This window comes from Triticum aestivum, chromosome 2A (assembly GCF_018294505.1).
Source record: "Triticum aestivum cultivar Chinese Spring chromosome 2A, IWGSC CS RefSeq v2.1, whole genome shotgun sequence".
Classification (NCBI taxonomy): domain Eukaryota; kingdom Viridiplantae; phylum Streptophyta; class Magnoliopsida; order Poales; family Poaceae; genus Triticum; species Triticum aestivum.
This window is the reverse complement of record NC_057797.1, coordinates 609,284,022-609,296,904: the sequence shown is the minus strand read 5'-3', so window position 1 is coordinate 609,296,904 and position 12,883 is coordinate 609,284,022. Positions and strand designations below refer to the sequence as shown.

At 49.2% G+C, this 12,883-nt stretch overlaps 1 protein-coding gene across 1 annotated transcript; it reads left to right on the top strand.

Moving 5' to 3' along the window:
- The first annotated feature begins 11,521 nt into the window (after positions 1-11,521).
- On the top strand, positions 11,522-12,492 carry LOC123185687 (uncharacterized). The gene is made up of 2 exons (XM_044597529.1): positions 11,522-11,903; positions 12,140-12,492. The coding sequence occupies exons 1-2, from the start codon at positions 11,624-11,626 to the stop codon at positions 12,172-12,174; spliced, it is 315 nt and encodes a 104-aa protein (XP_044453464.1). The 5' UTR covers positions 11,522-11,623; the 3' UTR covers positions 12,175-12,492.
- Positions 12,493-12,883: the final 391 nt, after the last annotated feature.

Below are 12,883 nucleotides of genomic sequence, written 5' to 3'. Positions count from 1 at the left end.
CACAGATGGTGAGAAAGTGAAGTTTGCCGCACATCAGCTTGACGGACCCGCGGCAACATGGTGGGAGAATTTCACAACCACTTACCCAATTGACACTGTCACATGGGATCAGTTTCAACAAGCTTTCTGCACTGCCCATGTTTCAGCAGGAGCTATGGCCATGAAGAAGCGTGAGTTTCGCAACTTACGCCAAGGAGGAAGGACAGTTGGCCAGTACGTTGATGATTTCAGCAAGTTAGCACGTTATGCCCCAGATGACGTTGCTACGGATGCAACTAAGCAGGAGAAGTTTCTGGAAGAACTGAATGATGAGTTAAGCATGCAGTTGATGGTAGCAAGTTTCAACAACTACCAGGAGTTGGTAGATCGTGCCATCATGATTGAAGGGAAGCAACAGCAGATTGAGAACCGCAAGAGGAAGTATGGACAGGGGAAGTATAACTCTGGGGCCCAGCAGAAGCCCCGTTTTACCCCTAAACCGGGATTTCAGTTTCAGCATACCCATGAAGGAGGTAGTTCGCACAACCATAATGGCCACAAGAATGGTAATGGGAATGGAGGAAGCAACGGCCAGAATCGGACCATCCCCTCAACCCCAACCAAGAGAGATCTGAGTCAAGTCACCTGTTTCAAGTGCCAGAAGACCGGACATTATGCCAATGAATGTCCTGAAGGCCAGAATGGAAATGGCAATGGAAGCTCTGGGAAGAAGTCGAACCCTTTCAACAGGGGACAGGTGAACCACATTAATGTGGAGGAGGTTGAAGCTCAGCCTGACGCAGTAATAGGTAAGTTTTTGGTTAAGTCATTTACTGCACTTGTTCTTTTTGACACTGGTGCATCGCATTCATACATATCAAGGGGATTTGTGGATAAGTATAACCTGCCAACCCAAGCCCTTAGGTCACCCATGTTAGTAAGCTCACCAGGAGCGGAGTTTATGGCTAGATGATGGTGTGATCGGTTACCATTAAGGATTGGTAACTATGTTTTCCCTCAGACCTAATAGTATTGGAATCTCAAGGATTGGATGTGATATTAGGCATGGATTGGTTATCAAGTATGAAGGGAATATCGAGTGTGCTAGTAAGTCAATTTTTCTTACCACACCAGAAGGACGAAGGATCAAGTATGTATCCCGGCATGTGCCAAAGAGGACACAAGTAAATTGCCTAACAGGAGTCGTGCAGGAGGAAGTACCAGTGGTGAAGGATTTCCTGATGTATTTCCGAAGAGTTGCCAGGCATGCCACCGGATAGAGACATTGAGTTTTTGATTGAGTTATTGCCAGGTACAGGCCCAATATCAAAGAGACCATACCGGATGCCAGCAAAGGATTTGGTAGAAATTAAGAATCAGGTTAAGGAGTTACTGGAGAAAGGTTACATTCGCCCAAGCTCTTCACCTTGGGGATCACCCGTACTTCTAGTAGAGAAGAAGGATGGATCGTTAAGGATGGTTGTTGATTACCGTGGATTGAATGAAGTAACCATCAAAAACAAGTACCCACTACCAATGATTAATGATCTGTTTGATCGTTGCAAGGAGCTAAAGTGTTTTCCAAGATCGATTTGCGATCAGGGTACCATCAGTTGAAGATTCGAGAGCAGGACATACCTAAGACAGCATTCACCACAAGATATGGACTGTATGAGTATACCGTTATGTCATTTGGACTGACTAACGCACCTGCCTATTTTATGAACCTGATGAACAAAGTATTTATGGAGTTTTTGGATAAGTTCGTCGTAGTGTTCATTGATGACATTTTGGTTTATTCAAAGAATGAAGAGGAGCATAAGGAACATTTGCGTTTGGTTTTGGAGAAACTAAGGGAACATCAGTTATATGCCAAATTCAGCAAATGTGAGTTTTGGTTAAAGGAAGTTGGATTCCTCAGACATGTTATATCCGGAGAAGGTATAGCAGTTGACCCCACAAAGGTTGAGACCGTAACCGAATGAGAAGCACCAACGACAGTTGGAGAGATCCGGAGTTTTCTTGGACTCGCAGGATACTACCGAAGATTTATTGAGAATTTCTCAAAGATTGCGAAACCAATGACTGAATTATTGAAGAAGGATACTAAGTTCAATTGGACTGAGGAGTGTGAGGCTAGTTTCCAGGAGTTGAAGAAACGTTTGGTTACCTCACCAGTGTTAATATTGCCAGATCAGACCAAGGATTATGAGGTGTATTGCGACGCTTCACGTCGAGGACTTGGAGCAGTGCTTATGCAGGAAGGGAGAGTTGTTTCGTATGCTTCACGACAACTGAAGCCTCGTGAGTTGAATTATGCCACGCACGATTTGGAGTTAGCAGCCGTAGTGCATGCATTGAAGACATGGAGACATTTCCTCATTGGAAATCATTGTGAGGTGTACACGGATCACAAGAGTTTGAAGTACATTTTCACGCAGAAGGAGTTGAACCTCAGACAAAGGAGATGGTTGGAGCTCATCAAGGATTATGATATGAGATTGCATTACCATCCCGGAAAGGCTAATGTAGTAGCTGACGCATTGAGCCGTAAGAGCCATGTCAATACGTTAATGACGGGAGAAATACCCAAGGAGTTATCAGAAAACATTCGTGAGCTATGTTTGGAAATAGTTCCGAGAGGCTATGTAGCAGCATTGGAGATTCAGTCAACATTGATGGATAAAATCAGAGAGGCTCAGAAATCTGACAAGGAGATTTCTTCTATAAAGGAGAAACTGAGCAAAGGAAAAGCTAAAGGATTTCGTGAGGATGAGCATGATACCCTATGGTTTGAAGACCGCGTTTATGTGCCCAATGACCCAGAGATCAGGAAGTTGATTCTGCAAGAGGCACATGATTCACCGTATTTGATTCACCCAGGAAATACCAAGATGTATTTGGATTTGAAGGAAACATTCTGGTGGACCGGAATGAAGAAGGATATTGCAGCATATGTAGCAGTTTGTGATGTGTGTCATAGAGTAAAGGCAGAACATCAGAAGCCAGCCGGATTGTTACAACCATTGCCGATACCCGAATGGAAGTGGGATAAGATAGGCATGGATTTTATCACAGGACTACCCAGGACAAAGGCAGGATATGACTCGATATGGGTAGTAGTTGATCGTTTGACGAAGGTAGCACATTTCATTCCAGTTAAGACCACTTACACCAGTGCTAAGTTGGCAAAGATATACATGACTAGGATCATTTGTTTGCATGGAGTTCCGAGGAGTATCGTATCAGATAGAGGAACCCAATTTACCTCAAAGTTTTGGAATCAGTTGCATGAAACTTTGGGAACTAGACTAGAGTTCAGCACAGCTTTTCACCCACAGACGGATGGACAGACTGAGAGAGTCAATCAGATTTTGGAAGATATGCTGAGAGCTTGTGCACTAGATTATGGATCTAGTTGGGACGATAACTTGCCATATGCGGAGTTTTCCTATAATAACAGTTATCAAACCAGTTTGAAGATGGCACCTTTCGAAGCTTTATACGGAAGGAGGTGCAGGACACCGTTGTCATGGGACGAAGTTGGAGACCGTCAGTTCTTTGGACCAGATTTGATTAAGGAGTCCGAACAGAAAGTTAAGTTGATTCGAGATAGGCTCAAGGTAGCCCATTCTAGGCAGAAGAGCTACGCAGATTCTAAACACAAGGAGACAGTTTACGAAACTGGAGACAGAGTTTATCTTCGAGTATCCCCACTTCGGGAGTTAAGCGCTTTGGAGTTAAGGGAAAATTAGCACCGCGTTTTGTTGGATCGTATAAGATCTTGCAACGTATGGGAGAAGTCGCTTATAAGTTGGAATTACCAGAAGGACTGTCAGGAGTTCATGATGTATTCCATGTTTCTCAGCTGAAGAAATGTCACGCCGAGATGGCGGAGGTACCGCTCAGAGATACAGTACCGCTTGAGGCAATTCAGTTGAAGGATGACTTAACATATGAGGAGAAGCCAGTCAAGATTCTCGATTATGCCAGCAGAGTCACTCGCAGCAAGGTTATCAAGTTTTGCAAAGTTCAGTGGAACCACCACTCAGAGGATGAAGCCACCTGGGAGAGAGAAGAAGATTTGCTCAAGGACCACCCTCACCTATTTTCTAGCCAACCCGAATCTCGAGGGCGAGATTCATCTTAAGGGGGGTAGGTTTGTAACATCCCAAATTTTCAATTTGGAATGTTATACATAGATCATCATGCATATCATATTTTCTTGCATTTTGGTTGATCCTAGAAATTTCACGCAACTCAAGGACCCTCAAAGAGAGTTGGAGATTTCGACATTTTCATATTTGAGTTTTCTCAAATTTTGAAAAGAGGATCATTTGATTTATTTATTTCATCTTCAATTATTTTTCCAATATCAAATTATATGAGAGGGAATGATATGACTTTCCCAAAATTTAGGAAAAATGAAGATTTAATGAATAAATCAAATTTGGTTTTTCCGGTGTTGTTTGCATTTTATTTGGATAGGGAAAAATGCGTGTTTTCAAAAATTGCATTTTAGGCCCGGAGAGAAAAGTTTATTTTGTTTGACTCATTTTTAGGAGTCGGGGAAAATTTACTTTAGAAATTTTGGAGTTCGTTTAGTTTTCTTTTCTTTTGTTTTTCTGCGCGCGTAACGATTTAAAAAAAAATCCCGCGGGCCCAGCCGCCTGGGCCAGGCCCAAGCCGCCGCCGCCCCAGCCTCCCAGCGCGCGCGCCAGCCAGGCCGCCGCCCGAGCCGAGTCCTAGATGGACTCTGGCCGGCGCCCCCTTTGCCCCCTCCCCCAAGCAAAGTCTCCCCCCTCCTATATATACTACTCCCCCCTCTCCTTTCTCCACCCCAAGCTGCGCCGCCCTAAGCCGCCGCCGCCCCAAGCCGCCGTCGCCGCCCTAAGCCGCCGCCGCCCCAAGCCGCCGCCGCCGCCCTAAGCCACCGCCGCCGCCCTAGCCCGCCGCTGCCGGAGCCCTCGCCGGAGCCCCTCGCCGGAGGTAGCCCTAGCCCCCCACGCCTCTCTTTTTCTTCCCCGGTTCGGTTTTTTTTCAGAAAAACCGTTCCGTTTTCTTCCGGTTCTTTTTCGTTTTCTTTCCGGTTTTTGTTTCGGTTTTCTTCCGAACCCTAGATCGGTTTTCCGTTTTCTTTTCGGTCTTTTTCTCCGAAAACCCTAGATCGGTTTTCGTTCTTTTCTTCGGACCGTTCGTCTCAACGAACGTGATCACCGATTATCCCCGGTTAACGAACATCCGTTCGTTTAATCGTTCGTATTTTCTTTTTGTCGGATTTATTCCGCGCTTCTTTCCGATCGCGATCTCAGATCCGATCTTCGTTCTAGTTTTCCCCTCGCTCGTTTATCGAAATCAGGTGATTCAAGCGCCTGAAGTTTCGTCTCGAAACCGCCGTTCCGACTAATCAACTTAAACAAGTTTTTGCTACGGTAAAATTTGACCTAGTTTCAACTTGCTAGAACCGAGTTGTTTTCTTCCGCCGTTTGTTTTCCGTTTGTTTTGTTCGGTTCGTTCTTTCTTTGCAACCGGAGTTCTTAAGTTGAACTTTCTGGTTCGTTCTCTTGTTCGAGTTTTACCTGTGCATTAGATGAGTACTTATTCTGTGCTTGTTGTTTGTCTGCGATAGATTACCCGGATTGTGCCGCCTGTTACTTCGAATCCCTAGGTCTCGCGGATCATCAACAAGGCAAGTAACACTTTGATCATACCTTTTCTACAACCCAGTTTTATTGCATTAGATCAATCCTCACACATTGCATGATTAGGATCTAATTAAATTGTGGGATGGGAAGTAGATGAGGTAGTACCTATTACCTGTGTTATTATGAAACCTTTGGGAGTTACTTCTACGTTTGCTTATTATGCCATGCTATGCTAGTAGACGTGGATTGGGTGAGTGATATCCATGACAGATGTGAGTATTGTTAATTAATGGTTTATCTAAGGTGGCTACTTAAACACACATCTGGGTGGATTGAGGCACCTGGTTTCTATCAGGACTTGCCTGTTTTATTTTGGACCGCCACCCAGGCTCAAAGGGATCATAAGATCATTCATGCTAGTAACTTCCGTGTGCAGCCACAAGCCATTATGGGCTCTGGCATAGTTGACTAAGTCGTGCGAACTCTTACAGTGGTAGACTAGCAGATGTAGGGGATTAGGTGGTACGGTCTACCCGATCGTAAGGTGCTAGTGCTTCTGAAAGACTATGTCTCGGTCATCCGTTTCTCAAACACCATGTAGTGCGAGAAATCCAACGGAGGCGATCGAGTCTTGTGGGGAAAAGTGCGCAAACCTCTGCAGAGTGTAACAAACTAATCATGATTAGCCGTGTCCCCGGTTATGGACAACTTGAGTATCTAGTACTTGAATATCATGTGAATCTCATCATGTTACTTCAAATTAATGTTGTTGGGTTTTAATTGTTCACTTAATTGGGATTGAGGATGCTGTCAACCATTCTCAATGTTTAACAACCACCATGATAGTAATTAAATTTATTCCTTTGAAGTAGGGAAAATTTGGCTTTACGCAAAACAGTAACCATAGAGCTTTACACCAGCCAAATATGCATATAGTATAACTATTTCATTCCATTACTCTCTATGTGTTACCTTGCCAGCATATTCCATGTGCTGACCCGTTTTTGGGCCGCAACTTCCATGTTGCAGACTTTTCAGACGATGAGTAAGGTGCTTTTAGGTCGTGGTTCTATACTCAGTGATGCCGTTGGAGTTGATGGACCCATTTATCTTCCAAGCCTTACGCTGTTATCATTATTAGATGGTCTTAAGCCATATTTATTGTAACAAGTTTTCTTTTGAGACATCGATGTAATAAGTGTGTGATTGCCACTCTGCTATAAATCCTTCGAAGTACTGTGTGGTGTCAGCATTACTGATCCAGGGATGACACCGGAGCACAGAGACTTGATCCATTCGGGTCGGGTCGCTACAGCTATGAGCCCCTCTCCCTGGCCCCTCTCCCCCCTCCAATCGAAGCCGCCGCGCCGCCGGCGCAGTAGGTGCACCCGCGCGCGCGCACACACACACACATGCACACACACACACACACACACACACACGCGCGCGCGCGCGCGCGCGCACGCACACACACAGACACACGATTCTGTTTTTAGTTTTTTCTATTTTTTATACAAATCTTTTAAATGAATTAATTAATTAGATTAGATTAATGTCAAATAGTATATAGAAATGTTATAAATGTTATAGAAATGTTAGAAATTTTAGAAATGTTAGTTTTAGCTAGATGAATTAGATTAATTTCAAATTGCTATAGAAATGTTAGCTTTTAGTTTCTTATAATTTTAGTTAGAAATTTAGAATTTGCATATAAGTCACAATCCAATCATTTAAAAAAAGTTACTTTTGCGGCGTATAGCATTTTTTCTCGACGATGCCCGGCCCGCATCCTCGCCGTCGACCCGTTCGCGACGACGTCCTGCTTCAGAGGACCCATGTCCGGGACTGGGCTCCGCCGGGCTGGCACTGGGAGGTGCTACCTTCAGGGGCACGCCGCTTGGTGAGGAACCCGGCCCCGGGTCCCGTCGTCGACCCTGATCTCCTTTGGTGGCGTTTGTGTGGGCCACATTTGGTGTAGAGGGAGACGGCCCCGCCGGAGATGGTGCGTCGCCGTGTCAGGGAGGAGGACGAGCACATCCGTCGCTACATGGCTGCTACGGACGTCAGGTTCTCCAATACCTGGCGGGTTGTTTGGGCAGATGATCGGAGATATGATCCTGTGATGGTTCCTTCTCTTTGGGTGTCCACTGCCCGTGCCTTAGGAACCGCGAGTGACCTAGATTTGTCTGTAGTATTCGATCTTTATTAGCTACCTAGCTAGTGATGTATTCAATATATAATATTCGAGACGATGTATTCGAGATTATATATATTATTAGAGACGATGTATTCGAGATTATATATTATTCGAGACGATGTATTCGAGATTATATATTATCCGAGACGATGCATATTATGTACTATGATTCAGTTTTTCCTTATTGATTGCATCCATGCATTGTAATTTGAATACTAAATTGTTTTATATTTCTTCTGAATTAGTTAAATAAAAGCTATGGCGGACAATACCGGCAGAGAGGGAGAAGATGCTCTGTTCGAGATCATACGCAGCCCTCGCAGGCCAGATGATCTGAATGAAGCAGATGACAGCTCCCAATAAAGCAGATGCTGTCGCCACTGCCAGCATCGAAAGGTCGAGCACGGATTTCGCCTGGCCAGATCTGAGCAATCCCAAGCCGTCGGAGCAAGATCGATGAAGATGAAGCCAAGTTGTTGGTTGGAACCGCCACCACAGGAAAGTGAGCTACGGCCGCTGCCAAAGAAGGCACCGGATGTCGCCGGACGTGAGAGCTACGGGACAGGTGGAAGACGGGGTGAGGTTGGGTCTGGGCCGAAATAGATGCGCGTAGGCGAAGCGGAGGTGACCAAAGACCCGAATGAACCAGGATCTAGAGAGGAGCGCAGATCAAGGCCGTTCGGACCGGTGCCACAGTGATGCTGACAAGCCAAGGAGCCGGAAAGGGGGCGCAGCTCCAGTAGCAAGCCAGATTCAGAGCCGCACTGGGGTGGATGCTGGTCAACCGAGTCACTTGTAGGGGTTGGAGCAGAGCATCAGATATGCCGGCGAGCCGGAGGAGCCGAAAGGGACGCAGCGCACGCGGAATACCGGATCTGGAGCCGCACCGGCCAGCCATGGAGGGGGTTGGGGACGCGTCCATGGCCGCCGGGCCGAAGCCACACCTGCAGGGTGGAGGGGGCGCGTGAGGGAGCTCACACCAGCCACGCACCCGGCCGGCGTGCTGCGGGAGGCAGCCGCCGCCCGGCAACCAGCGCCGCCAGAGCACCCATAGCTTGGGGGTGGGTGAGGGGCGGGGGACGCCGCAACAAGGGGAGGCACGTCGGAGGAGAGCTAGGACACGGCACGGCCGTGCCTGCCAGCCTCCGGCGGCGGGGACGCGGGGGCGGGTGGTGAGGACATGGAGGATGGGGAGAGCTCAGAGAAGCAGCTCGTCGGTGAAGAACAGCCCCGCCGCCACCATCCCAGGGCTCGGCGCGGCTTCGCCGGCCAGCCCTCCGGCGGCGGCGGCGCGGGAGCAAATGGACGGGGGGCTCCGGGCGCTGGCGGCTAGGGTTCCCCCGTGTCGCCCGATGCGGGCGACGCGGGGGTCAGGCGGTATGCGGCTTCCTCTCACATGAATGCCTAATGGATGACCATCTTTGATGTAAAGTCGGATGCATTTCTTTGTGAGGTCAATTGGTGTTGCTGCGAAAAGTATGTGTGAAGCTATAAAGCTAACTAAGTGTGGATTTAATATTTTGTAGAAGTTACATTACTATCGGTGTTAAAGCTCGTTCCATGATTAATGCGTAGAGCGTCTTTGCCGTGGCTCCGTCCAACGATGCTTCCGTTGCAACGCACGGGCATATGTGCTAGTGTAAGCTAATCAAAGGATCCCCAGATGAAGAGACTAGTATTTTCCTCGTCTGATCAAGAAGATGGGTGGAGAACGATATATTGTTGTCAGAAATTCAGAATCGAACATGGGCAACACGACCAAGATGAATAAAATCTAGAAGGAACATGAATTCTAAGGTCTTGATTATGTGAACAAACTGAAGATTTTTTCTTTGGCAAAGTTCATAGTTCATATGCGCTGTACGTCTGAATTTTCTTGTGGCCAAAAAACTCTCGGGACAAAGTGATGTCTTTGCACTTCAGGTGAATTTGTCGTGAATTTTCAGAGCAACATCCACATATCTGACATATCAAATAAGATAACAATTTGAATAAATAATATGATAGATTTCATATATAAATAATGATTCAAAGATGTTACTACACTGTAGATTGCTAATGTAGAACCTGAATGAAACGGCAGCTTTTAGTTCTTGTGGGGTATATGACTTTAGCATGTTAGTGTTGTATGTATAGCATTCAGATTGCATGAGAGACGTATATTATTGTGTAGCAGAAACCTATATGGGCAGGGGCAGAATCAACGCTTCAAGAAGGGGGCTGCGGGGAGATCCCGGTACTGAGAAGGGAGGCGGCATTGAGGGCTACGGAAATGTCCTTGCCAACGCCCACGGCACCAGCAGGCGATAAATATCAAATATCAAGGTCTTTGACGATGGTAGATCACAACAACGAGCTCAGTTGTTGTACACAGATTTCTTCAGGAATGTTAATCAATATTCGAAATATCACCAAGAGGAGGTCGTCACTGTTTTGAACCGAGTGAGCTGCAAGGTAGAAAAAAATACTAATAAAAACTATGGTGTACATTTGCATGGTTCATATTGTTAGCAGAATATGTACTGGTGTGTGTATGTATGCGTAGTCACCGCATGATCTCTCTCTCTCTCTCTCTCTGAGACGTGCTTTGCATCGTGGGTTAGTGGAGCTGGTGGCTCTCACACGTTCTCTCTGAACTGCTCTTGTAAACTGTATATATGCAGCGTTAGATGAATGGAAGCGGGTGAGTTGAGTCCTATTCCTCGTCAACATGGTACCTGAGCAGGACCTGCACAATCCCTTTGGGCAGAGCTCCGCCAACCCTTCCGCTGCTGCCATGGAAACCAACCCAGTTCAGACCCCACCCTCCTCCCTCGCTGACGGCGACGGCGACGCCGGCGCTCCTCTGCAGCCGCAGCCCCCTGCCGCTTCTCCTCCAGCCGCAGCCACGCCGACGCCCCTCCGCATCGCTCCAGTGGTGCCGGTTGCGGCGCCCGCTCCGACTGCCCTTGCCTCCTCGATTCTCCAGACCGTGGACATCCGCCGCCACGTCCTCGTCGTCCTCGACCTCACTGCCGGGAACTATGCTCAGTGGCGCCGCCACTTCGATGCAGTTCTCAGCATGTTCGGCCTGCGCGACCACGTCGCCGCCGCCGCCGCTGAGTACTCCACTGACCCAGAGTGGGTGATGGCCGACCATGCCGTCGTCCACTGGTTGTACGTGACCATCTCCCCCGAGCTGCTTGATGCTGTGATGGAACCAGAAGACACCGCGCTCTCCGTCTGGACGGCCGTCGACGACATCTTCCGGGCAAACCAGCTGTCTCATGCGGTCTACATCGATGCCGAGTACCACGCGGTTGTGCAGGGCGACCTCACCATCATGCAATACTGCACCAAGCTCAAGCTCTACGCCGACCAACTGCGCGATCTGGGACAGCCCGTCACGGAGACGCGCCAAGTCTTCCACCTCCTCCGCGGCCTCAACCGCCAGTACCACAATGCCATCCCGCACATCACCGCGCGCGTGCCACTGCCCACATTCCTCCAGACGCGCTCGTTTCTTCTCCTGGAGGAGCATCACGCCGAGCAGTCAGCACGTCAACAGGCTGCCCATGCGCTCTATGCTGCACGCTCGCCCGGCCCTGCGCCCACCCCGCCTGCACCTGACTCTGCTCCGTCGGGCGGCCGTGGTCGTGGCCGCCCACGCAAGCGTGGCCGCGGCAATCGGGGGGGGGGGGGGGGGGGGGAGGGGGGGGGCTCTTCCTCGTCATCGCCTGCCCCGCCTTCACCACGGGCGCCGTCTCTACCTGCCCCGGCGCCGGGCACGAACTCCTGGACCGGCCTCGTCCAAGCGTGGCCTATGTCATGGCGCGCTCCCGGCTCCGGCGTGCTTGGGCCGCGTCCCGGAACTCCAAACCAGCAGGCGATGATGGCCATGGCGCCGCCCTACCCCAACCTGTATGGCTACGGCGGCGGCTCCTCCACCGTACGGTGCTGCTCCTGGCGCGGCGGCCGCACCCAACCAGGCTCTGGACATGGCGTCCCTACAGACAGCGCCACCGCCGGCCCTTCCTCGTCCGGGAGCAACTCCTACTGGTACCTCAACACGGGTGCCACCGCACACATGTCCGCGAACCTCGGTACACTCTCCTCCTTGCGTCCATCTTCCACTTCTGCATCTATCATCATTGGCAACGGTGACCATCTGCCGATCACGCATGTTGGCACCGGGTCTATCATCACTGGCACATCACCTATTCTTCTTCGTAACATTGTCGTCTCTCCCTCCCTCATCAAAAATCTTCTTTCTGTTCGACAACTTTGCCGTGACAATCCAATCACTGTCAAATTTGATGAGTTTGGCTTTTCTGTTAAGGACCGCCGCACCCGGATGGTGATTCTGCGCTCTGACTCCACCGGCGACCTGTACCCCGTTGCTGGTGGCTCTCCGACGCGTCAGGTTCGGCACTTCGCTGGCACTGCCTCCGTCGGCCTTTGGCATCAACGCCTCGGGCATTCGCATGATGGATCGCTCCGGAGCCTTGCGTTCGACTGCTCCAAGTCTGCGCCACACTCCTGCCGTGCGTGTCGCTTTGGCAAACACACGCGGCCGCCCTTCTCTCCATCCACCACTAGTAGCTCATTTCCCTTTCAGTTGCTGCATTTAGACATTTGGACATCTCCTATTGTAAGCATTTCTGGCTACGAGTTTTATCTTGTAATGCTTGACGATTATACCCATTATGTATGGACGTTTCCTTGCATCGCAAATCTGACGTCTACCCCATTCTCGTCGAGTTCTACGCTTACACTCGTACTCAGTTTCAGTTACCTGTCCTTGCCATGCAAACTGATAATGGGCAAGAGTTTGACAATGCCGCTGTCCGCGCTCTACTCGCCTCCCATGGCTCGGTGCTTCGCCTCTCATGCACATACACCAGCCAGCAAAACGGCAAGGCCGAACGCACCTTGCGTACGCTCAATGACAGTTTGTGCTCCCTCCTCTTCCATGCCTCCATGCCCCCGCGCTTCTGGGCTGAAGCTTTGAACACGGCCACGTTCTTGATGAACCGCCGGCCTTGTCGAGCTAGCTCTCCCCGCACACCCCATGAGCTGCTAC

Excerpts from the sequence above, each read along its gene's own strand:
- LOC123185687 (XM_044597529.1), top strand. The coding sequence starts at position 11,624 with ATGTCATGGCGCGCTCCCGGCTCCGGCGTGCTTGGGCCGCGTCCCGGA. Across the intron at positions 11,904-12,139 it reads ACACATGTCCGCGAACCTCG|GACCGCCGCACCCGGATGGT; the intron begins GTACACTCTCCT and ends TTTTCTGTTAAG.